This window comes from Argentina silus (assembly GCF_951799395.1).
Source record: "Argentina silus genome assembly, chromosome: X".
Lineage (NCBI taxonomy): Eukaryota > Metazoa > Chordata > Actinopteri > Argentiniformes > Argentinidae > Argentina > Argentina silus.
In genome coordinates this window covers 6,571,456-6,597,954 of record NC_139653.1, presented here as the reverse complement: position 1 = coordinate 6,597,954, position 26,499 = coordinate 6,571,456, and the positions used below count along the sequence as shown (strand labels likewise).

General features: G+C 43.5%; 1 protein-coding gene across 4 annotated transcripts; it reads right to left on the bottom strand.

The window, feature by feature from the left end:
- Nucleotides 1-11,055: 11,055 nt before the first annotated feature.
- Nucleotides 11,056-26,269, bottom strand: ccar1 (cell division cycle and apoptosis regulator 1). Of its 4 annotated transcripts, none has more exons than XM_083695069.1 (28): nt 26,221-26,269; nt 25,416-25,573; nt 24,998-25,176; nt 24,452-24,676; nt 23,665-23,697; nt 23,504-23,536; nt 23,264-23,290; nt 22,776-22,972; nt 22,450-22,576; nt 21,937-22,056; nt 20,612-20,804; nt 20,099-20,240; nt 19,713-19,868; nt 19,387-19,612; nt 19,065-19,178; nt 18,504-18,670; nt 17,459-17,669; nt 16,183-16,266; nt 15,787-15,975; nt 14,759-14,950; nt 14,355-14,588; nt 13,959-14,097; nt 13,542-13,630; nt 13,259-13,405; nt 13,009-13,129; nt 12,663-12,848; nt 12,023-12,228; nt 11,056-11,770 (listed from the first exon to the last, which is right to left on the bottom strand). In XM_083695069.1, the coding sequence occupies exons 2-28, from the start codon at nt 25,525-25,527 to the stop codon at nt 11,714-11,716; spliced, it is 3,906 nt and encodes a 1,301-aa protein (XP_083551195.1). In that variant the 5' UTR covers nt 25,528-25,573; nt 26,221-26,269; the 3' UTR covers nt 11,056-11,713. The 4 variants fall into 4 exon arrangements, with proteins under 4 accessions (XP_083551195.1, XP_083551196.1, XP_083551197.1 ...); XM_083695070.1 differs by having other exon boundaries at nt 25,416-25,544; nt 26,221-26,238; XM_083695071.1 differs by lacking the exon at nt 23,665-23,697.
- Between the last annotated feature and the right edge of the window lie 230 nt (nt 26,270-26,499).

Here is a 26,499-nt window from a genome sequence, read left to right as displayed (position 1 = left end):
GGCTCTGCTTATTAGGCTATACAAGATTGACAAAATGACTGGTTTATTCAATTGAATAAGGCTGGTGTACAAACTTTACACTTTGTATCATCTGCACAAAAATATTTCAGATTTTTCATTGGTTTCATTGGAGCCAAGTAAAATTAATTATTAATCATACAATTAGTTCACTTCAGTCCATAGTGATGATGCCCTTCAGCAAAATAAGAATAATCAGAACAATATAACACACACTTTGTTTGTTCAGCAAAGGTCTGACACACCAGGCTCCTGTGGGCTCCTTGTAAAACACGTGGTTTCTGTTCAAAGTTTTTCATATAAATGGCTCTTACGTCAGAAAGCACACAGGACACTTAATATAGGGCCAGGCTTGAAAGCAACTTTTGTTGTTGAGGGCTAGATCATCCACATAAGGGCAACTATTTTTCATACTATACTGAGTTGCTTGGGTTACTTGCTTTCCACAGCCAAATTATTTGATAGAGAGAGGAATATTTTGGCAAAGGCTGTCACAGAGTTATATGTTTTGTACAAATATTGATTATGTTTACAGTAAAAAAAAAATTGATGAGGATAACAAGATAATTATTAACAAAATTGGGAAGTTGTGGTCAATATTTGTGATAGTCCATTTTGATGGATCACAAAGTTTGATACTTCAGAAAGGTTTCCGGATCAATGTGTAGGACTGCATATTTGCTGAGGTTGGCATATAAGAGCAATTTGGAATACTGGCTGAAATTGAAATGTTCCACTCCAGCACAATGCCACAGGACAAGAGAACACAACACAACACACTGTTGTTTCAATAAAGGTCTTGGAGAATCTTAGCCATAGCTGTGTAGCCATGCTACAATGAGAACCATTCCCTAATACGCTCCTTTCAAAACAGGCACCCTATTAGCCCAGCGCTTTCACTGAGGCTTTAACAGGCATGTACTCAGAAGCACAGAGAGACAGACACCTCATATATCACTGCTTCAGAATGCCCCATGGCTTTGGTTTCAGGAGCACTCAGGCTGTGGAGAGGGGCCACCCTGATTCAGTGTGTAGTATGAAGCCTGGTGCTGGAACAGGATATTGCGCTTCCTCTGTACATGAAAAGAATACATCACCCATTCCAGCCATGATGAATTATGTGCAGTCTTTCCCGGGGAAGCAGAATGGACTGGAGTGGGGTGCAGTTCTAGGTCAAAAGAATATTGGGTTGGTTGGGAGAGATCCTATAGCTGCCAGTCCCAGCAAAGAATCATTTCACCAGCAGTCCATACCAATAATAGGGCTACAGCGCCAATCTCTGTTATGATTTATTTGATATTCTGCTATTCACATACTGTAGTAAGATGTAATCATATCAAGTAATCAAGTAATCAAGTAATTACCTATTATGTGCTCTTTTGTTTCTTGTGGATTCTTTGAAGTAGGCCTAATCATTATTACATACCATTTGGTAACAAGTGGTTACCAATTCTGCTGAACTCTGTGAGGTACAGAACAGTGACTACTGAAAAGCACCCATTTTTACTACATAACAATATAAAGTGCCAACTGAAACAATACTGTAAATGAAAGTCTTTCCCTTATTTCTCTGTCAATGCACGACCTACGATTTATTATCTCATTCATTTATTTAATATGTCAAGTCATTGCATATTGAATGAAAAATAAAAAAAACATGTAATATGTTTCATTTGCATAACTTATTGTTCGGCACAAATCTCACCATTGTGAGATGTTCATCTCTCTCCAGATAAGGATACATGGCAGACACTGACTAAACTCTGAGAGCACAATGGGACCAGAGTGCCCTCATTGTCTTATTACAGATAGTGCAACTCCGTCCACACCGATTAGTAGTGTAGGCAAATTGGAATTGCGCTAGAATGGCAATACCTGACGTACAGTAAGACAATGGAGTTGGCTTCCAGACTAATATTTAGAATCTGAGGGGCCTTCCTACTCAATGTTTAGTCTACTGGTGGAACTAATCATCATGATGCTGTAGAGCAAGTTGCTATAATTATGTGAAATACTCATAATACAATACTTATCTTATCTTATCTCTTATCTTATCTTTCTCTTTTCATTTCATTATGTGTGCATATTTATTTCACTCTCCGTCTCTCTCTGTCAGCTTTGATTTGAGGGTATTTGTGAATTTAGAAATGATACTTTTTATACATAGTCCCCCTATTTCAGGGCACCAAAAGTAATGGGACAATTGGCTTGACAGGAATTTCTGGTTAGTCATGTATGTTCCGTCGCATAATTTGCAGGCATAAAAGAGCTGTCAATGTGTAGTATTGACTGGCTTTGTGTTAGCCTTTGCTATTGAGGTGTTAATGAAAGTCAAGGAAGCCATTATTAGGCTGAAAAATCTGAAAAAACTATTGGAAACGTAGCCAAAACCTTAGGCTTCAAAATCATTTCATTCAAAAGAAAAAAAGCTAAGAATGCTCACCATAATTAAGAAAATCCCCAAAACAACTGTTCCACAGATCAGGAACACTCTCCAGGAGGTAGGTGTGAATGTTTCAGAGACTACCATCCACTGAATACGTCACCAGCCAAACTACTGACACTGATAAGGTGCAAACCACTAGGTATCCTTAAGAAGGATGGTCAGGTTACAGTTTATTAAAAAAAAAGTACATAAAAAGCCTGCAGAGGTCTGGAAAAAAGTATTGTAGACAGATAAGACGACAGATAAAACGAACTCAAGATAAGATGTACCAGAATGATTGCAAGAGGAAAGTTTAGGGGAAAAAGGATCTGCCCAAGATTTACAGCATACCACCTCATCCAGGAAACATGGTGGAGGGGGTTTTATGGTTTGGGCATGTATGGCTGCCACAAGAACTGGCTAACTTGTCATAATTGATGATGTAACTGCTGACGGCAGCAGCAGAATGTATTCTGAAGTGTACAGAAACATCTTATCTGCTCGAGTACAAGCAAATCCCTCCAAATTCATTGGATGACACTTCATCATACAGTAAGACAATCACCCAAAAATATAGTGCCATAGCAATGAGGGTGTTTTTCAGGGCCAAAAAGTGTAAAGATATTGACTGGCCAAGTCAATCTTCAGATCTACATTACTCCAATTGAACATCCTGATGATAAGATTTTAGGCAAAAAGACCTCAAAACAAACAACAACTCAAGTGGCTGCAGTACAAGCCTGGCAGAGCATCACCAAAGAATATACCCAGCGTCTGGTGGGGTCAATGGGTTGCAGACTTCAGGCAGTTATTGCATGCAAAGGACTGTCGACCAAATACTAAACATGAGTGCTTAATTTGGACATTATATGAATCTGACCCATTACTTTTGGTCCCTGTGTATAAAAAGTGTTTTCTGAATGGTGAAACCAACATGTACAAAAATACCCTTAAATAAAAGATGACAATATATACTTTAACCTCATAGTAATTGCAACCTTTTGTTATATTGTATATTGCCAAAAGAATTACAAAAAAAAAAGCCTCATTGTCCCATTACTTTGCACTGTACATATGTTACCACTACAACCTCTCTGGCTTTTGGGGCATATTCTGATTAAACCCTAAGAAGGGTTCCCCTATACCCCCTGGCCAAGGAAAACATGACCCAAATTATTCCTAAACCACCATAGAATTCCTGCACATATGAAAGTCCCTGAAAAACCATAGCACTAATGTGGCACTCAAGATCTTTGTGTATATCTCCACCAGCCCACAGCTAAGGAGCCATAGTTTAAAATCTCTCACTGTTTGGTGTTTTAGCACATGTTACCATGGTGCCCCCTTGTCATGGTCAATGAGGTAGGTTATTTAGGTAATTGTATCGGCTGTAGAGGAGAGAGCTGAGAGAAGGATCAGGCTAAAATCTCATTTTAGGGGTCAGGATGATGATTAGAGTGTCTGAGATGGGCAATCTATTCACCAGGCTGCCAATACTGTGGTCAGAAAGCAGGATACATATTGGAATATGTCTGTCTCACCCTCAATACAGCCAATGAAAGGAAACCATTCACATACCTATTCAATAGTGAGCAGACATTTTTAGATAATGAGATATCGTAAATGTAAATGTTTATATCTTCACCACACCCTTTAGCGGCTTGTCTTCCATTTTGTACACATGTGGAGACAGACACCCTATGGAGAAAATAACCGCTAACATACTTATTACAGCCTGAGAAAACTACCAAGGAGGTTTGTGGAATCACAGGCACAGCAACTTTATTTCATTATGGTTTGATGCAAGTTCAAGCTTCATTCAATGTTATGAGTCATCACATACATCTAGGGTGGAAGAAGTCCAGGTGATATATATCTGAAGAAGTCCAGGTGGTATATATCTGAAGAAGTCCAGGTGGTATATATCTGAAGAAGCCCAGATGGTATATATCTATGGTGGAAGAAGTCCAGGTGGTATATATCTGAAGAAGTCCAGGTGGTATATATCTGAAGAAGCCCAGATGGTATATATCTATGGTGGAAGAAGTCCAGGTGGTATATATCTGAAGAAGTCCAGGTGGTATATATCTAGGGTGGAAGAAGTCCAGGTGGTATATATCTGAAGAAGTCCAGGTGGTATATATCTGAAGAAGTCCAGGTGGTATATATCTAGGGTGGAAGAAGTCCAGGTGGTATATATCTGAAGAAGTCCAGGTGGTATATATCTGAAGAAGCCCAGATGATATATATCTAGGGTGGAAGAAGTCCAGGTGGTATATATCTGAAGAAGCCCAGATGGTATATATCTAGGGTGGAAGAAGTCCAGGTGGTATATATCTAGGGTGGAAGAAGCCCAGGTGGTATATATCTGAAGAAGTCCAGGTGGTATATATCTAGGGTGGAAGAAGTCCAGGTGGTATATATCTAGGGTGGAAGAAGTCCAGGTGTCTGTGAATATAATTTGAATTGCCCAGCAAACGGTTCCACAGAGATGTTATTAAACTAAAAGTAGTTTAATTTCATATTTAGTATTTTCATGAGCCTTCTTTATTTTATTCTAGTAATATATTAAGAAGTTTTAATATATCTGTCTGTGCATAGACTATATGTATTTCAATGCCAAATGCGCTGTCTTGTTACTGTTTCATTATTTCAGCACTCTCCCATTGCAGTCAAGATCAAAGAAGAACAAGTCTGGTTTGTGTGCAATCTTAACAGTGTGTATTGACGTTTAAGACAGAAACAGATGCACACTTGAGTGCTTTAGTGCAAAAATCAATGTGCTTCCTAATTCAAGTCTGCAGGAGACTTTCATTTCACAGACAGAACCAACAGCCAGACTAGCATAATGAGAGCGGCTATTGTCGTAAAATTTGATTGCTTAAGTCAGATCCTAAATTGGGTCGTCTTGTTTCAATAACTTGGGCATGGTGAAGGTCTTCAAAACAGTACTTAACTCCCGAAGGGCTTATGAAAATGCTCCCTGTTTTTTTCTGGGATGTTATTTGCCAGCTCCTCCAGACATCAGAGAGAATCCAAAAATCATTTCACATACAAGACTCAAAAAAGAGGAGCATTACAACTGTTGTTTCAATCTATAACATTTGTTGTTGTTTTTATTTTTCAATATCCAGTTGCCTGTCCCATTATCTTGTGACCATGTTGGACCAGCAGCTCTCTCTAAATTCTAGCACAACTGGGCAAACAGGTCTAAATAAAGAGTTCCATAGAATCTTTCAAATAACAAATAACACTCCCAATTGGGTGCTCATTTTGTTGGTGTAGTGATCTGGGCTTATTGTGAACTTAACTTTACCTGTCACACACACACACACACACACACACACACACACACACACACACACACACACACACACACACACACACACACACACACACACACACACACAGGCCAAGTGGACATGCTGGAGCTCACAGCTAGGTGAGAGGGGTCTACTCTCACACTTTGAGTCTGTGTGACTCTGTTTGTCTGACTCTCGTCAGATGCTGACTATAATAAAACAACTGCTGTCAACAGGTTTTGAATTACAGTGCTGTGATATATTAGTGCTGTATCTTGACCAATGTTGATATATCTTACACTCATGGGGGTGTTAATGTATTTCAATGGTTAAGCTTCTGAATATGCAGAACCCCAAGTCAAAGCAAAAGTATGTCTTGTCATAGGTTACGGTTGCTGTCAACTCAATATGACTGAAATATGGAGAAGTCTGAGTGATTAGCAAACAACTCCAGCATGAACAGTGATTTAGCTTTCCCCAGATCTGTGCTGTATCACCTGTCACTACACAACTATACACAAACCACTGCACAGGCTTAACAACATTACAACCAAGGTCTAAATGACCAGAGCTTTGAACTACTGTGGCAGAGTGACATCAAACATCCACCACATATGAGGTTCATTACAGAACACACTGGCAGGGAAAAAAACCCTGCACACACACACACACACACACACACACACACACACACACACACACACACACACACACACACACACACACACACACACACACACAAACAACGTTTCAGGACACATTGGCGGGGAAGAGAACTCTCCCACTGTTCCCAGCGACCCCTGCACAAAGGTGACCCAAATTATGCAGGAAATGCCTCACTGTGACTTCCGGGCCTGTTTTAAGGCTTTGCACTTCAATGAAGGAAGAAGGGAGGTGAAGAGAGGCAGCGGAGGAGAGGGGGAGTAGAGGGGAAGAGAAAGAAAGAAAATGCCAGCTAGGTGATATTCTTTGTGTAATACCTATACTGTGATGGATGGCATAACATCTGGAGTGATGATTACAGCTGGTCAGACAACAATTAGACCAACAAATCACCTATAGGGTATTAGAAAAGTCAGACAGTGAGGTGGACAAGAGCTAACCATCATACACGTTTATTCAATGTTTATTCACAATATACAGTGTCTGCTTGCACCTCTTTGAGACAAAGCATCAAATGCAAAAAATGGCCTTCATGGTCATCAGCCAAAACAAAAGCACAGCTGGCTCTCTCATGGAGCTGTGAACGACTGAGATTTACTGCTGCCAGAGCATGTCTGTGTTTTCCTGCATTTGTTCTCATTGTTGCTTAGTAAATGTGGTGACCCCAGTTTGCATGCAGCACGACAAAGCTAGCTATGTAATTTCACAATGGAGATGTTTGTTTTTCCAAATTGCAGGCTGGTACTGGCAACCACTGGCTCCCACTGTATGATTATCTCATTGAGTGACACGCTTCCCTGCAGGGCAGCTTCCAGTGGCAATCAAAATCAAATGTGCTTTTGCCCTCCAGTGTAAATACCAAGCCTAGATGAATGCTCTGCCTTATGTGCATATTGTCAGTGAAATCTGAAACACGCTATTGCGTAAATGTGATATGACAGATTTTCATGCAGTGTGTTTTTGCACTGAAGGAGTTTTAAGGTCTGTAACACCCTGGCCTATGTATGTTTAGGATATAGTCTAGAACTCTAGAACTCTTACCTACAATATTATGATGGTTAGTGATAGTCACAGACTAGCGAATCAGGTCTGGTGTTTCACCTTGAGGGAGGGTTGTCCAGACAGAACAGGGGTGTGGCGTTCCTGCATTCCCACCGGAGATACGCCCCACAGGCATGTTGTCAAAAACAACCGTGAAAACTTTCTCACACTGTAACCCAGTATTCCCAGGGAAAGGCCAGGAGAGAGGATCATTTCCTCAACAACCACACCACTTTGCCCCAGTCCTGCAAAGGCTGGGGTCCTGGAGCAGGCTCTGTGGTGGAGGAGGGAACATAAGGGCCCTTCTCTTCCAGCAGGGGCCCGGGGTGTTCAGAAGACAGGGAGAGGCCAAGGAGGCCCAGTCAATGGAACCCCTCATGTATCAATTACCTAAAGTATCAAACAGCACGTAAGTGGGTGGTTGGCCTGTTTGTTTGACTTTGGTGGACAGGAGTCCTCTGGTGAAACTCAATAGAAATGAAGAAGGAGAGAGAGAGAGAGAGAGAGAGAAAGAGAGAGAGAGAGAGAGAGAGAGAGAGAGAGAGAGAGAGAGAGAGGAGAGAGGAGCATAAAGGAAGGCAGAACAGCCTGTTCCGTCCATTTCCTTCTTTTCCCCTATGAAATGTGCACAAACCTGGGTTATTCAGTTATTAAATTAAACTGCTGTAGGACAACATTGTCTCTCAATCAAGCAATTAATCGAATATGCAGGCTGACAATCATGTTACTAAACTATAGGTTATGATAAAAGACAAGACAAATGTCCTTAATGAAACAAAATCAAATAAAGCAGTGCTGTGTGCATGCGTGCGTGTGTGTGTGTGCATGCGTGCGTACTATATATTGTATTATATGTATATGTATTATATGTGTGTGTGTATGCACATGTAGGCACTATTCCATCCTATTCCTAAGAGAAGGGGGAGGGTTGAAATGGGGGAGGTGTTGATGCAGACAGTCAAGAAGAGAATGAGGAGAGAATGGTCTTGCTGTCAGTGGACAAAAGTCCTACATCAGCCCACCATCAGCCCCTATACACAGCTGAAGGGACCCAGACAGAGTAATGACAAGGAGGTCAACACCTTCAAAGTGAGAAGTCTCACACATATGCGTAAAAAGACACACACACACAAACACAAAGAAGAGAGAGATCTACAACTTTTCTGCCCATTCATTTGAATGGCTCGACTCATCAATGAGACCAGTGTTACATCAGACCACAGTCACACATGTTTCTTAACCTCTATACCCCCCTAAAACCTCAGAGGCCGCCTTATTCACAAGAAAAACAAACATCAAAGGAGAAAAAACTGCAACATGATCAGTCAACTTTACCAAACTCACTCTTTACGAACGCAACCTGAGTCCACACTCTTAAAACCATCAACTTTGCATTGGAATGGACTGATTATCCACAGCCTAGCCTAGCTGTGTGTGTGCAAATCTTATGCCAGCCCTTTGATACAGAGGGGGTTAAAGAGGAGGGAATGGGGGAGCCACAAAGGCCCTCTGTTGGAGTCGGAGTGGGGTTACATTCTCTGCTCTCCATGGCAGGGTCTGATTTCAAAACACATACAGGCATGCACACATGCATGCATGCACGCCTGCCCGCCCGCCCGCGTGCGCGCACACACACACACACACACACACACACACAGACACACAGGAAGGAGGGGGTTTGTGTCCCATCTATTCAGATTAGGAAATAGGGACAAATGCCCAGACAGACAGTCTCTTAATGTACAGCTGATTGAGGATAGTCAATGTTTGACTGTGAGTTTCAGAGGAAATTACGTTTCCTGCTAAATCAGAAGTTCCCAGCTTTTTTTTTTTTTTTTTCTTGTGACCCACCAAGTAATCAAGGCAGAACCACCCCTCAGTTGTGGGTCAACAGGAACCTACTGCAACACAGTGAGGTCACTCCTCTGCTACCCTGCTCGGCTGTCTACAAGCAGACTATGAATGTGACCATGAGCTGCTAAGATGTTGGTATATCAGTATACATTGAACAATGCAGTGGTTTGAAAAAGTGTTTATGCTGTGACCTGCCTGAAGCTCTTGTAACAATCCGCCAAGTCAACCAGCCCAGAGGTTTCTAGCCAGGCGACCAGTGGGTTCTGAACCCCTGACATACCTCTGACAAAACACTGTCATGGTAGAATCCCAAAATGGCCTGGATAGATGTCTGAGCATAGGTGTCTGCCCCTTGAGGAGCACGGGGCAGAAAAAGGCTAGGTTTAGAAATGTCACACTAGCTGCCCAGTGGGTTGACCTCTGACTACAACGTCTGATCCCTATCTGTAGCAAATGTCTGTTTTAGGGAAAATATAGGCAAATCTCAGGGAATAAACCATAAACCAACAGTGATGTCTCCTTTACAGGCATTAGACATTAATTATCCGTTCCCCAGAGTTCTCCTTTGGAATGTGGAGAGGAAGAAGACCTCCCTTCCTATCAAGTGCGCAATAGCTTCCCTGTTTTTGTGTGTGTGTGTGTGTGTGTGTGGTGGGGGGGCCTGCTGCGGAAGAGCCAAAGGCTAGTGACAAACAACACATGAACAGGAGGAAGACACACCCCAACCAATCACGCAGAGCCAGAAAGGCCTTTAGATGTTACATTGAGATGTCTGTCTCATTCAACAACAGCTTCAAAGGTAAAAAAATATGTAAGTGGCTGAAGAATGGCGATTAATAGTAGGATGAAGCAGCCTAAGCCCAGACACTGTCCTAAATCTGTGCCTTCAGGCAGTCTATTTGAACAGTCCCTTATAAATGATTTATGAAGGCTTTATAACCTTTATAAGCTAGAATTGTGTGGACTGTGAAAAAACGTAGATAGTGGATGCTACTATGGCTGTCTACTGCTGCCCCCTGCTGGTTAAAACGTATCCCTCTTCTTTCATGTGCTCAACTGCCCAGCCCCATACACCTGAAATACATCAGCTTTTACATTATGGACACAAACACACAAACACACAGACGCACACACGGCAAAGAAAGGAAGGACACACAGAAGTTCATAGTTTGTCATAAAGGCATATGGACAAAAAAAGCAAAGAGACACATGATAGAGTTCAAAGGAGTCATTCTTATTTTGCACAGGACAACAATAGAGTATATTTCATTAGAAAAATAATATGTACTAGTTGTTGGCTTGGCTGTTTAGCACTCATTTGGGCTAAAGTTTGGCTTTTCTCCAAAATGCCCACTTCACCCCTCCTAGTGGGATAGACACCATAGGGGTGGGATATAGTCATAGCTACTCAAGACAGTTATAGAACCCCACAAGATAATCTTTAGAATCAGAATGTACAGAATCCATAAATAGAACTCAAGTGTATTCTGTGACCCTAGACTAGAAAAGCAAAATATTTTTCAGCAGTAAACTGAGGTCTCCAGTTCATTTGATGTTGGAGAGACATTCAGCTCATTGTTTGGCTGTGTATTTACTTCCCTTTTCAAAACAGCACAAGACTAACACACTTTCCCTGCTTAGAAAGAACATGACTCAGCAGCCATGACAGTAACTCTAATGAGTTGAAGTCCATGCATAACTATATGCCTCAAAACAGTGGCTTCACACCAGTGAAATACAGGAAAAGAGAAATACAAAATTAACCATGTGTTTATTGTACAGCCATGTCAGTGTTACAGAGAGAGAGGGGGGCGGCGGGGGGAAGTAATTCTGTCTGAGCGCATTCATCTATGCTCCATAACCCCCTCCAAAATTACATTGTTTTCTTTTAAATATACTTTTTATGAATCCATTTGAACATAAATAACACCATTATTGCTAATTAGAACTCTGATAAGTACAACTCACACATACTGGCATAAAGCTGGTTCTATTCGGGCAATAATGATTGGGCAAAGTAATGCAGAACAACTTTCAAATTATTAGCAATTGAAGCTACAAAAATGAAAAAACTAAACTTATACGATATGCAAATGAACAATTTGAAAGCAATGACATTAGCACAACTTTTCAACAATTTTTTTTAAACATCAAACTTCAATTACCATAGTTTTACAATAAGAATGCATCACAATAACCTAGGTAATAAAACTGGAAAAATGGAATCTATGTATGATTTTCAGGTGGAAATTATGTGGTCACATGAAAACATTATAACCAATTAATGAATGAGAATCAATGCATGGCCATGGGAAAAATAACAATGAGTCAAATTCTTAGTGCATTATTTACAGATTTGTAAGAAAATCAATATCACAGATCAGACTCATTCACTGTCGATGGAATTCATTCATTCATCTGAACCATTTGTCTGGGATTTTTGGTCTCCGGCTTCAGAGGGCAACTCCTGCGAGGAAAAAAGCAAAGCAAATTCATCAACATCCCAGAAAAAAAGTACAATTAACACATTAACAATTAATTGGAGTAACTGACACACAAAAGCCAGCATAAACTATGGCCTTCTGGGATGAGGTCTGATCACAGCTGCTCACTTCATCTATGAAGGTTAAAAGCACATTCCCACTGCAAGAGCTTTGAGTTTGTGAGAAACTGCAATATAAATTAAGAGCATTATCATCATCAACCCAATCATTCCGACCTTAGTGAGGACTCCCTGCAGTTCCTTCATGGCAGCCGTGAGGCTGTTGACTGTTTTGCTGAGCTGGTTATGGTAGCAAGCCTTCTGCTCTTCTGTGGCCTTCAGGTTGTCTTCAGTCTGCCCCAGGGTGCCCTTCACCTCCTCCAGCTCCTTACACAGGGTTCTGTTAGCCACCTCCAGCTGGATTATCTGCTTAGCATCCTCATCTGGGAGATGACATGAATACACAGTTTAGCGACTCAGTACATACATACAGACCTGTGCATTCTCAAGGTCTATTTCAATTCAATAAAGATTTATTTTTTCTATTGAGAGTAGTATTGCCATCACTATCAGAACACTCCAAAGTGTATCATTTTAGAAAGGGGTGTTGGCATTTTGTAAAAGTAGAGTGTATTTGGTGTATGTAGGGTGTTATGTGCAGGACTAAAGGCTTTGTATCAGTGTGTACACATACAACACCGCTGTCTCAGAAGCAAACCCATTAGAGAGAATGCCGAGTGGAGTAAAACTAAGCTAAGCTAAAGCAAAGCTCAAATTGAGCCAGATCACTGTCCTCTCAGACTACTGTCACAGAGTGTAGCCTGCAGTTCTCTACGACCATATATCCAACTTTCCACTTGATTCCACATTGCCGTACCCATTTTGGAGTCTTGCACCATGAGTTTCTGTTCAATCTCCTCCCTGGCCTTCTCACTCTTGTCCAGCTTCTGCATCATACTGCCCACGTCCACCATGGCTCCGTTGTAAACGATCAGACTGCCTGACTCACTGGCCTCCACTGATTCACCACGAGACTTAAGGAGTGACAGCAGGGCTCGGTTACCTGAGAACGAGAGAGAGAGAGAGAGAGGGGGGGGGGGGGGGGGGATGGGTCAGACACAAAACAAGACCCATATAGTTCATTTCGGAGCAAATGTTTTTGGGCATGTTGATTGACAGCTTACTCATACTACATTAATCTGATGCTACTCTGGCTCACTCACCTAGCAGGTTATCTAGCTGTGTGTCGCTGAGGGAGGGAGCTGGCTCGTCCTTCCCTTTGTCTGTCAGTTTGCGGTAGAAGCACGACTCTCTCACCACCGGTTTGTTCAACAACTTCTTTACCTGGAATTAAATCATTAATAAAAGTCAAAGAAGGAAGTGTGTGAGTGTGGTGTGTTAACCACACTAAGTACTAGACAGTTATAGGCTCAGAGTGTGTGTGTGTGTGTGTGTGTGTGTGTGTGTACGTACCTGAGCGCGGGACAGGTGAAGGCCCAGTGTGTACATGATCTCTTCCACGTCTTTCTCCAGCAAGTAGCCACAGTGGCTCTGGTCAAAGTAGACAAAGGCCATCAACAGGTCTTTATTATACGTCACCATCAGCTTCTTCTCCTTCTCCTGGGAACACACACACCAAACAGTGAGTACACATACCAATGCACACTTCACTCAATTGACTGCACTAGAACAAAATCAGCATGATAAAGAGTATGTGTGTGTGTGTGTGTGTGTGTGTGTGTGTGTCAGGACACACCTTGTCTTTAGAGGAACTCTCTTTGGACTTCCGGTCATCTCTCCGCTCGTCTCTCCTGTCCCTGCCATTAGAGTCCTCATCATCTTTATCTGAGGGAGAGGGGGAAGGGGGGAGAGCGGGAGGAGGAGGGATAAAGAGGACAGAAAGAAGACAATAATGAAATCACACTGAAGATACCAAGTCAGAGGAATTCTACATGTACCTATTGAAGTCAACTATGATAATAGGACAAACACCTCTGCGCAGGTCTCAGATACTGTGGAAAGGTTATACATCACATGTTCAGCGTGGTGCATGATTTCTCATCACAGACCTCGTCTTTTTATGACACCAGGACATATCATTCCTGGTTTTCTGAGGTCAGAATCCCTGATCAAAAGAGACAGGATATCTCTGGTTATAGGAGGCTACCCGTACCATCATCATCGTCGTCGTCATCAGCATCTTCAGCCTCTAGGGGGTCATACTCCTCAGCGTTAGTGTTGCTGCTCTCATCTTCATTCTCCTCTTCATCTCGAGACTCCTCTTTCTTCAACACCCTATCCTTCTCATCCTCCTGTTTTTCAACAAGCAATGGAATATCCATTTAGATACAGTGAGGCACAATTTAGGACTTAAAACATATGAACACATCCTAATTTGACAGCAGTTCCTTTGAATCATGGAGCAAACTTGCAGTATTTGATTAATGTGTATAATGAATCGCATAAAATCAACTACAAACCATTTGGGCATTACTCAGTGAAAAGAAAAACGGATTAAAGGATTCTATCATTTGCTAAGACAATACGTGTCAAGAACTTTCACACTCACCCTCTTCTTCTCATCATCCTCTTTGACCTTCTTCAGTGCCGGCTCTCCGTTCTCCTCCTCTTTATCCTTCTTCAGGTCCTTCTTTTCAGCCTCCCTCCGTTCCGCCTCTTTCTTCGCCTTCTCCTTCTTCTCCTTCTTCTCGTCCTTGGAGGGCACGGAGGCCAGGGCTTTGTAGATCCTGTAGCCAAAGTCCCTCTGCAGCATCTCGTTGAACAGCTCTGCAAACAGGGACACCTGGACAGAGAGAGACAATTACCCTCCATGTTGGAACCATCCTAATCCTAACTTGGATTCTGACTAGAATGTTATATGAAAGTGACTGGTTCATTCACTTAACAATGTACACAGTGTAAATATTTTTTCCCCCCAGATTGGCATTCAAAAAGTCTTTGGTGTAGTCTCACCTCAAAGGAGTGCTCCTTGTTGTCCTCAAGTCTGTAGTCCAGCAGCACGCTCAGAGACATGATGCTGCAGTCAAATTTGCCATTCTTGGCCGCCCAGTTAGGGTGCACAATGATGGTGGGCTCATCAGGAAGGACGTAGCGTCTCTCTCTGCGCTGGCGCTCCAGCTCCTCCTGCCTCTTTCTTTCCTCCTCCTGACAGAGAGAGAGACATCAGAATTCAGCAATCAATGACAAGACTTGTGAACCTGGTAAAGCTGTTTATAAGTTCACTAGTTGTAAGTGCATTATTGTCTACGTCTCTGTCCTAAGTGAACTGGCCCGCTACCTCTGTCAGCGCACTAGCCCCCTGTACATCGCTGGCTAAGGGACTAGGGGACTGTGGATTGTTGATTGATTATTGTCCCCCACAGTGAAATCCGGGAGGGGACTATGATTCGGTCTCTGTCCGTTTGTATTGTATGTCACAAAATTCTGTCCATTCATATGTCACACACTTTATCTCTGACACCACTGGGACAGGTTTGATGAACCTTGAGAGCCATGTATAATTACACTGATTGGTGCAATTTCGACAAAAGTATGGTGAAAGATGCGTCCTGTCTTAGAGATGTTGTTTCAAGGGTGCAAAGTGGAGTGCTAGTGTACACAAGAGTTGTGTAACCTAGGTTTATAGCCAGTCACATTTGTAACTAAATCATTTGGCTGTGAAAATACTTTATCTTTTTTATTGGTGAAATATCTGTTTAGGTAAAGGTAAAGGACTCATATCAACAGAGTTTGTACGATAGTAGCCTAATGGCGCTCAAATAATCTTTCTCTTTGGTCACAGAAGGTGATCACACCAAGAGGAAAGCCCTCCCTGTGTGCAACAGGGACAGAGCACTGTAAAACAGAGACAACCATAGTAAAAAGTTTATGAATAAACATCTTGCTTCATACACACAGGCTTCTATATCACTCTCCTTTTATGGAAGGGTGCTACATCATTCGTGGGGGACAACTGTAGATTTGTTTTAGACTGGCTTTACCTCTCTGTCCTCCTCCACGCGTTGAGGCTCCTCCTCCTCTGGGGCCAGGCTCTCTGGTTTCTCCGGTTCCTTGGCTTCCTCCACCTGCTCCTCCGCCTTCAGCTGCTTGGTGAGGCGGGCGATCAGTTGCGACTTTAACCCCTTAGAGCTCAGAGAACGAGACTCCAGCTCTTTACGCAGGTCATTCACCTGGGGAGGGGAAGGGAGAGGCGGTTAATCAACCTTTCCTTTCTGGATATGAATCACTGAAGACTATTTGATTGGCTAAGTGAAGGCAATGTTTTAACCCTAATTGTAATGTACTTCCTGTTATTGTTAGTATCGATTCACTTCTTCAGTTACATTCACTGATGGACTCAGATCTCTTATGTTCATGTAAAAGTCAGAGAATCCTACCTTCATAGACTTTGGATCAAGCTTGGTCCAGTGTGTAGGGGTGGTCACCTCCTTCATATCATCTTCATCCTTCTCCTCTTCTTCCTTCAAAAATAATTATTCAGACAGAGAAAGAAAGAGGGAGAAAGAGGGACAGCAAACCATCAGCACACCACTTCTCCCCTGGCTGAAACTTGTGAAAACAAAGTTGATCCGTGCAAGAAGCAAGGTCACATCTGTCTCTCATAGTCTGGTCCTAGTGAGCTCTCGACTGGGTAAAAGTCCACTGCTAGTGTAGGGTACACTGGGAAGCTCTCTAGCTCTTTATAAACCCACGGAAATGCCCCCCCCCAGCGGCCAATCAATGCAGTTCTGTGGAACACAAAAAGGTAAATCAATAACAGGGTGTGTAGTACATCAGGTCAACTCAAAGCTGGTCTCCAAACTGAGTGTGTATGGGGTTTCCCTATCATCCTAGTTTAGCATCGTGTTTTTCAGATTGGGGTATTTTCTCTCATCTTTTGGTTCTGTTTAGACCTATGTTATAGATGAAAGACTTCTGTTCCTCTGTCCAACCAACTGCCCTGGAAAAACCAAGCTCTACATACAGTCTAATCAGATTCCAAAGGGACAGACGAGAGACAGAACTTTAGGGAAGCTGTCTTTTTGAGTTCAGCAAATATTGAACTGAAGTAAAAAATAAATAAATAAAAACAATTATAAAAAGGGAAACATCTAGAAAACACACACATATTCAAACACAACTGGCTATGCAGATTCCAGCTTTCTGTTTAGAATCCTCATTGGTTCCAAGCAAAGTCAAATCAAATCATAATTTGAGTACATAATGCATCCCACATGCAAAGTAGGCTATTTTTGGCTCAAAGTGAAGCACAACCAAATTCATTATTTAACCAATACCACATTACAATCTTATGCCAGATTTACACCCAACTGACAGTTGGTTTGAGGAGCTGGAAGCTGTTATCAGTTGCAGCAGCGGCATTACAATACAACCTAGTCTCCTTCCTGTATGTGTCTGCTGAATGTGGGGGAGGGTGGGAGTGTGGATGGATGGAGGCAGGGGAGGGGGTGAGGGGCAGGTAAGAGGACATAGGAGAGGAGGGAAAGGAAGACACCTGTGGTAATATAGTATTCTGTCTATGATGATATCTCTGTGTGTATGAGTGGTGTGTATTCTGTGTGTGATGTGTAATCTGGGTTTGTTTGTTTTTGTAATTCCTGTGCCTTCCTGTGAGAATTGGAAATGAGAAGAGAGGGATTAGCGGTTCAGTGCCTGTTCTCCATCCGCCTCCTTTCGCTCGGCCGACAGCTTCTCAGCCAGCTGCTCTCGGAGTCCGCGCGACAGCCCCTCCCACTCTGAGCGGGTAGGAAGACAATGCCAAACATCCGGGAGAAACAAAACCACTGTCTCCACATGTGCAGGGACTGTCCGCCCCTTGTGTGTCTCCTCAGGGCGGTGATAGCGAATCTCTGCAAAACGATACCTGTCGCAAAGGAAGAAGGCGCATTGGAAAGAAACATTCTGGTCAGGACACATCTTATAAAGGCCAGCCTTGCTAGGGCTAGCCATAAACCCCCACATACTGTGTACTACAGCCCCACCCACCCACATCTAAATGACTTTGGTGTAATTACAGTGACCCTCCCCCCAACAGCACACATCATTAGCATGGAAACCCCATCTGCAGCTCTCCAACGGTTGTCAGGGGTACCAGCAGCCATTTTGGGAAAGTTAACAGACAAAAACATCAAAGAAAAACCCTGGTCACACTGCCCAACCCCACCCCCAATGCTTCCCATCAGCCAATCATAGATGAGTATTCTGCGCTTGCGTGGGATAGCTTACGTGCCCCACAGAATGGGGGTTGTGAGAAAAGAGACAGAATCAACAGGACACAGTGAAAGCAAGTTAAATATGTAAGATATTTAACAGAGTCGAAAGAAAAAAATAAACAAACAGAAAGTAAAGTGGCTTCTTCTGGTCCGGGCGACTGCTCTTCGGGCCACAGAATCAAAGCATTTGTTCATTCATAACCACATAAATATGAGGCGAGACGGCGTCACAATAGCCAAAAGGACATTGCAAAACAAAAAAAATTAAATAGGCAAATTAAAATCACAGAATCATTAATCAAAAACAAACAAAAAAGGCATCCATTCCCATGTGTCAGCTGCAGAGATTTAGTTTCTGGGTAGTCAAACCATGCAGAACATCACAGATTCTGGATTTGGGGTTTTTAGTAACCACAGGCCTAATCATTGAGAAATGGTCTATAAAGAGAAGGAGAACATTAGGTGAGGAGAGGAGTTGGACTTACCACTGAGTGCATAAACTCAGGTCAATGCCTGTGAGTGCCTTACAACAGCGTATGGCTGTCTTTATGAGGACGGAGGCGTCCTTCTCTGGGTCGGCTCCATCCAGAGACGGGGACCAGTGGCCCCCAATGGCCATGGCCTCATCTTTACCCCTCATCCCCACAAGGAACTAAGAGGGACAGAGCGAGAGAGAGAGATAGAAAGAGAGTGAGTGTAGAGTGGTGAGAGGGTGAGGAAATAGCGCAAAAAAAGGAGATGAGAAAGAGTGTGAAAAAAAACTAAAGAACAAGCCAGGGACATATGCTACTATCCCTCCATGGCCAAGAAGGTGAGACTTTAGGGACAAACACCAGAGGGGTTGACACAACATCCGTTGTTTGTTCCACAACGAGTGTTCAGTCACACAATGGGAATGGGACATCACAGTCAGCTCTCCGCTGACTAAACCTACGCTACTTCATGTTTGAGCTTCCATAGCTGCATATTAGTTTGTGTGTGTGTGTGTGTGTGTGAGAGAGAGAGAGAGAGAGAGTGTACACTGCATGTGGAAGTGTGTGATGTACCTTGATGAGGCGAGCAGGGTGCTGGAAGGCGTCTCTGAGTTCCTGGGGGTCCTCAGCCAGTGCACAGGACTTATGGTAGAGCTCCTCTAGACTGGGGTTGGCCAGCAGCATCACCTACACAACATGACAGACAGAGAAATCGTTCCTGTCCATCAGAGTGTTTCATAGAATGGAAAATTTGTGGACCAATCACATTCAGATATAATAGAGAAGTGTACAGTACAAATCACACAGATTGGAGCCTACGTAGGTAGATCCATGTCAGTGACATGAAAGAACAGCATGACACTATCAGTGCCCTACTATGGCATGCTGTGGTTACCTTAGCGCTGTAGGTGTGGTTGGCATCAGGTGGGTCCAGCACGGCAGTGTTCTTGACCAAAGAGTCTACCTCCTTATGCATGATGTGGAAATTACAGTAGTTGCCAAACTGGAAGGGTCGTGACAGGGGGAAGGCGTCCACCCAGGTGAAGACGGCGTCAAAGAAGTCACTGGGGATGTAGAGGCTCTGGTAGCGTCTCCTAAGCTCCATCATGTCACAGTTAGAACTGGAGAGGAGAGAGAGCACACAGTCTAAGAGCCCTAGCAGGCAGCTTATCATCCTGCTTTCAGGTGACCATCTCTTCATTTGGAGGTACTATCACCCACCCGTCCAGGCTGAACTTGGAGAACTGTACGGTGTAGCGGGGGACCACCCTGCGAGGGCGTCTGGGGGAGCGCTCGCGTCTTGGGGAGCGATCTCTGGAGCGTTTGCGTGTGGGCGAGCGCTCTCTTGACCGCCTGCGCTCACGGTCCCGCTCACGGCTACAGAGAGGGAGGAAGGGACTGGCCATCAGTTTCAATTAGTCAAATGCCATCATTAAATGTATTTTCTTTTTTTCAACAAAAGAAAGGTGGACATACTGTATGCAATTGCAATCACAAAAGCATCTAACCACAGAATCTAACTTTAACCCTAAATCAAAAATGAAATAACTCATGCAGTTGCTCATCAGTTTGAGACCATATTGTCATGTTGGGTGTTCAGCCCTGACCTGCGTTCTTCTTTTGTTCTGAGGATGAGTTCTGGCCGGTCATTGCGGTTGGGGAAGCGAGGGGAGGGGTCCATGCGTCGGACGGGCTGAGGTTGTGGCATCATCCTCACTGGGGGCTGGAGAAGACCCCCTGAGAACACATCTGAGAACACAGGGGACAGACAGACAAACGTGGTGGAAAGAGCAGAGGCAGAGACAGAAAAAGACAATCAATAGGACGAAGAAAAACATATACAGAGAAATATGCATTATAAATCACAATCTCAATTTATCTCCAAGCTGTCCAATGCTTTCTCCTCCACACTGGTGTACTGTACTCAGCTAAACCTAAAACTCAAGTCTTAAAACCAGGTCTCACTGAGAGTTTACATTTGTTCATTTGAAGATGCTAAAGCGGAATTGTCTAAGACTGCTATCCTTACTTTAGCGCGTTAGAATTGCCTTGTGTGTAAAAAAAAGAAAAAAAAGAAAAAAAAAGAAAAACAGCCATCTAAACAGGGTAGGGCCACCTACCTTTGGGTGGTGGCTGTGGCAGCAGGGGCTGGGGTGGGTTCTGGAGGAGGGGGGCCAGGGAGGCTGCAGAGAGCTGGGCCTGGAGCAGGGAGGGCGGGGGGCCCTGGGCTTGAACACTGAAGGTGTTGGGGGGAGGCAGAGACTGCATCATGGTGGGCCCAGGCTTCATCATGTTAGGCCCTGGAGGCTGGTTCTGGGGGGAAGAGAGAGAGAGATGTTGAGTGGTGCATACTGTTACTAGTACAAATTAAAGAGCTCAAGTCAAATAGAACTAGAAAATGTGGACAATATTTTTTAAATCAGTGGTGCCCAATTATGTTGTCCTGATGACAACCCCCCCCCTCTCAATTAGAGGACGGGCTCATTGTAATGCAAGGCATGCAATAAAGAATGGTATTCTATTCCATGCATTACAATGAGCCGTCCTTCGATTACTAGCTCCACCAGGCTCCCCTGCTGCATATATCAAGTTATAAAATCCAGCGAAATTCTGGAAGTTCTGCTTATAGATTTCTGTAAAAAAATACTTTCCACTTGATATTTCCTGACCTGTTTGTAAGGTGAAAAAGGTTCTTGAGTGAAAACCACAGAATTGTACACATCTATGAAGAAGAGGGTTAGATGTGTGAAGAGAAAGTGTGTTCAAGGTGCATTTCATGATATCCTAATTTATCATTGACAGGACCCAACTAATACAAAAACTAACTGCCCCAGTGCCATATCAAACATGATACATCATCATTTATGATTTCATATTTGGGCATAGAGAGAAGTGTAGAGCATTATCCACTGCTCTATCATGTGAAGACTTGTTAGAATATATTTCCTGGCATGTCACTAGAACACTTGAATTTGAATAGGAAATCATATGGATTGCACTTTAAAAGCACCTTGAATTCACTATGTAAAACTGCACATTTCCCCTGTAGAACAATGCATCAACTTCCATGTTAGAGGAAAGAGGAGCCCCAAGTAAAGAGACCCAAAAAAGAGAAGTGCAAAGACAATTCTAGAAGACATTCTTTTGTGTTTCAGCAAGATGTTCTACAATGTAATCAAAGACTAGCCATCTACAATCAAATACATTTCTAAAATGCTATACTGCTGTGAGTATCCACTGCATTTTAGAAAACCCACTTATGTGCTAATATAAACTGGAAAGCTATCTTGGCCCGAAACACAATAGAATGCTCAAAGACTGGACAACAAATCTCCAATTGTGGGGAGCTGTCTCCATCAGTGAAGAGAGAAAAGAGGATAGGAGAGAACAGGAGGAGGGAGCACCCCAAATAGGTGTGTGAGGGACGGGGCAGGGGGAGGGTTACATTTTGTCTGATGTCCGCGCCGGAGTGCATGTCTGAGTAGCGCTGCTGCATCCCTGGGTCAGGGTAAAAGCTGCCCAGCTGTGGGGAAACTTGAGGTAAGGGTTGAGGCTGCTGCTGAAGCTAGGAGGGGATTGAGAACAGAGCAGTCAATTAAACACACACACACACACACACACACACACACACACACACACACACACACACACACACACACACAATTCAGGTCTGATCACTCACACCATTCACTTATGCCCTCTCTGAGAACTAGGATGAATAAACTATCCAGTCCAAAGTCATCAAGGGCAGAGGGGAGGAAGTGGACCATCAGATTGGAACCAAACCGAGGAAGCACTTAAGATATGATGAGAATTGATTAAATTGGCTGTTGGTTGTAGCTGTCAGAGGTTGCAGTAGGATCAAATGGCAGAAAACGAGATTAAGTGGGAAGAGTATCCCCTCTTCCTTTCAAGCTGACTGAACAGAACCCAGGTATTTTAAAGTCTATTTTCTCACCGATTGGTTGGTCAGTTGAGGTAAGGTCTGGATGCGCTGAGCGTTCCATTTGAAGGGCATGTTGGGGTTGTACACGGCTTCCACTAGGACCCTGTCTCCCACCTGTGGAGTCTTCCCCTTCACTGCGCTGTAGACACATCAGTAAAAGTCAAGTGGGTGCAACACACTGGTGGTGGATGGGATGTGTTGTCCCCATGTATAAACTCCAGACCACTAATACACCCATTTGAAATTAACAAACCAATAAACAGTCAAAACCACAGGGGCATGGGATAGATAAAACATGACGGTTAATCTTGTGACACACCAACACCTTCTCTACTCACCTAAGCTGAAAGAAGACATCCTCATCAACGAAGCCAAAGGTGTCGTGCAGCTTGTTGACCACGCCGGTGAAGACGCGCTGTTTCTGGGGCTGGCTCTGCTGCTGGTGGCTGGAGCGCGGCGTGGGGTAGGACACCGTGATCTGGGCTGTCTGCTGGGGGTTGGCCATGCTCAGACTGGTGGGCAAGACCACTGGGGGCTAGGGAGGGGGAGAGCAGGAATGTAAGTGTTTTCATCTAAACGTCTAAAAGTTCCTCTCAATGTGTGGATTGTACCCCCCAAAATGTGAAACCAGACCATAGGGGCAAGGAGTTTTAGAGACAATGTGGTCTCTGAATCGGATAGGAGTATCAGTGGTGATGCGTTTATCTCTTGGAAAGGTGGCAAGACACAGGGTGCATCTCAGAAGTCTGGAGTGACATTATTTAATTTATCTGCACAGACTAGAAAACAAAGGATGGGTACAGGTGGTGTAGGCGGGGATGCCTACCGGGAATTTGTTTTCACCAGTCCAGTTCTGTCATATCAGCGCAGATGACAGAGGAGAAAATAGAAATTCACTTTAGAATATTATGATACATTCATAGATCATTCTTATCTTATGTCTCTCAAAATCTGAATCGAGAGGGAACGTTGTTTTAATCCCATAAACAAAATGTTTCAGACCTAGATAAATAGTAAATAAGCTAAATAATTTAAATCAATAAAATAAAAATGTGTTCCTAATTACCTGTGAAAGCAGCGATTGCTGGGGCTGTGGGAGCTGTGGACAGGAGAGAGAGAGAGAGAGAGAGTCACTATTTATTGACAGCGCTGTCTGTTTCTGGAGTTGAGAACAGTCCACCCACCACACCAACCATAAAGTGCCTTGACAGGAGCTGTGCTGCTTACCCTAAAAGAGTTTTCTGAGTAACTGCAATGTTGCTGGAGAAAAAGGGGGCAAAAAGCGTGTTGTTGAGTTCACAATACATTTGCATGATTGATAGCCTTTACATCATATGACCAGCATTATTAGCTTGCACACATTAAGCATATTCTTCTTTTAATAGAGAGCCTACATACATGACAACATCCCACTGGAGAGGGACATCAAAGACAAAAAAGGAAAGCAAACAGATCAAGTTCTAATCAAAAGTGAAACCCATTTCTAAATGAAAGCATACAAGTGGTCTAGCCTACAGATGTGATGTGAACTGACTCCTTTACGTAAGACCATTGTGTTCTTTAGTGAGTTAAAGTTCTGGAACCCTGCCCAGTCATCCATTATGCTGACAGAGTAATTTGTTTAAAGCCAAGGAGCACAAACATGTACTTTAACTGTAATGGCCAAACTCTGCGGCAGGGCACTACTCAGGATAAGGGCTAGCTAGTCATCTTCTCAAAACCTCCATCCCTGACTCACTACACCAAGGACCACCATAACATGTCACAATACTGACCTCACTGACTGGCGTAGAGAATATTCTTTATTATTAAACGTTCAAAGCAGTACAACATGAAATGTCATGGCAGGCAACCACAGCACTTCATTTCAGTGATAAGATAGAGATGCAAGTACAACCAAAAGTCCCTGAATAGCATTAAGACATTCAACTACAGAAGGTGAAACATCCACATAGTACTACTATAGCAAATCAATGATCAGTAAGTAAAATCCTCTTCAAAAAACATGTCTTACTTGATGGGGGACATTGTAGAGCTGCTGCTGTGGTGGGGGCTGTGGGGGCGGTTGTTGTTGCTGCTGTTGTTGTTGTTGTTGCTGCTGCTGCTGCTGCTGCTGCTGTTGTTGTTGTTGTTGTTGTTGTTGTTGCTGCTGCTGTTGCTGCTGCTGTTGTTGTTGTTGTTGTTGTTGCTGCTGCTGCTGTTGTTGTTGATACTGCTGCAGAGCCGAGTTGATCTGAGACTGAGATATAACAGGCAAGATATAAAGCAGGTGAGATAAGAGTGTTTAGGTGACTAGGTGTTGAGACAGAATGTGTAAGTTACACTTCTGATGGTATTCTCTTATCATTGGGATCAGTCAGATCACTGACAAACACCAGAACAGGTTTGCCCAAACCAGTTCATGTGACCCATCAGACGATTGAGTAAACTAAAGCCAACAGTTCTAGCCAGGAGCTGGACCTCAGCAGCAACCCCTGTGAGATAAGATGCCTGTGACCCATCACCAGTCACCCATACACCCCCAAGCCTTGTCCTTTAGGGACACCTTGCTGTAGCTCACCTGTTGCAGTGCTGCTGCCGCAGCAGCAGCTGCTTGTTGCTGCAGGGCCGCAGTCTGCTGCTGAGAGAGTTGGTAGTTGGCAGCTGACTGGGAGTTGAGCGAGGCTGCAGCCAGGGCCGACTGCTGGGAGTACATGGAGGGGGACGCACCCAGGAGGGAGGGCTGCTGCACCCCTAGAGCTGCATGGAGGAAGGGAGAGAGACATGGGAAGAAGGGAGAGAAGGAAGACAAAAGAGGGGGGTGGGGTCAGGACAGGAGGTAGCAATAGGGAAAGAGAGTAGAGCAAATGTGGAAAAAGAGAGAAGGGGGTGATAAAGTGAGAGGGGATGGGATAAAAAGGTAGAGATATTAAGTAAATAACTTTTTACAGCTTCCATAAAAAAAACAGCTTATACTTTGAGTCAAGTGTCATACTCACAATGTAGGCTGTTGAGGTCGAGGGACTGTCCCGAGTGGCCGGGCTGGGACACCGCCGTGGCGGCGAACTGAGCCGCCCACGGAGGGTTCTTCTGTCCCCCGAACTGAGCCATAGGTTGGGCTCAGGTGTCTAGACACAGAAGTGGACCAGTTTCTCTCCTGTCAAAACAACGCGCGCATTTGAGTCAACAGCTGTATCCTGCTTTTGGGTCAGCCTAAGTGCTGGAATATAGCAAATATATGATCATGTTTCCGCTTCATAAATTGTATAGGTTTTCTATTGTCAGTAAAGAAATTGGCGAACAATAATATACGTACACACCTGGAAGGAACTACGATATATGTACGATATGTAACGGCTCAGGGATAATCCAGGGATTAGTCAGACCCCCGCTGTGTTAGCTATCGTGGCTAGCCAGTTAGTCCATAGCTAATGTTTTACAAATGCAAGGGAGCCAAGTTGGCAAAGACACTATTAGCTAGTTTTCCATTAACATTTGCTAGCTGAGAATAATCAGTGTGTCAGATTGCCTATGAACGAGCTAGAAAAATAATTATCTTGACTGCTAGACAGCCAACTGTAATGCTGACTCGTGTGGGTTTTGTTTTCAAAGCAATGAGCGAGGCCCTCTTGAATAGCTAACGTCGTCAGCAGGCAGGGCAACAGTACACGATGCTGGTGCTCCTAGTAAACATTCCAAATTTAGGCCAAGAATTGTATTGTGTGCGGGACTAAAACTACTTAACTAGAAAGACATGTAAACAATTAAGTAACAATACGTATTAGAGAAATTGATTGTCCTCACCTTACTACTGTCCTCCGTTCATGAACCGGCGGAGATAGGTCCTAAAAAGTATTTACAGCGCATGCGTTGGTAACAGAAAGCGCAAGCGTACCACATGTAATCATCTCATCAAGTGCAAATCCATTCAGTTGGGTCTGGGCTTCCATATATAGGCTTACCGATGCTTTTATCGTCAGTGGAATCAATGATGATTAGGATTCTACACAAACATGGTCAGATATAAAATAACAATAACTGTGTCATATATGTAAAAACAATACTATCTGACTGACATCACAG

What these genes read in the sequence shown, in the direction of transcription:
- ccar1 (XM_083695069.1), bottom strand. Translation starts at nt 25,527, where the DNA reads ATGGCTCAGTTCGGGGGACAGAAGAACCCTCCGTGGGCGGCTCAGTTC. An exon ending in GCGCGGACATCAGACAAAAT is followed by an intron (nt 20,805 to 21,936) that starts GTAACCCTCCCC and finishes TCTTCCCCCCAG; the next exon opens with AACCAGCCTCCAGGGCCTAA. An exon ending in GCCACAGCCACCACCCAAAG is followed by an intron (nt 20,241 to 20,611) that starts GTAGGTGGCCCT and finishes CTGTGTTCTCAG; the next exon opens with ATGTGTTCTCAGGGGGTCTT.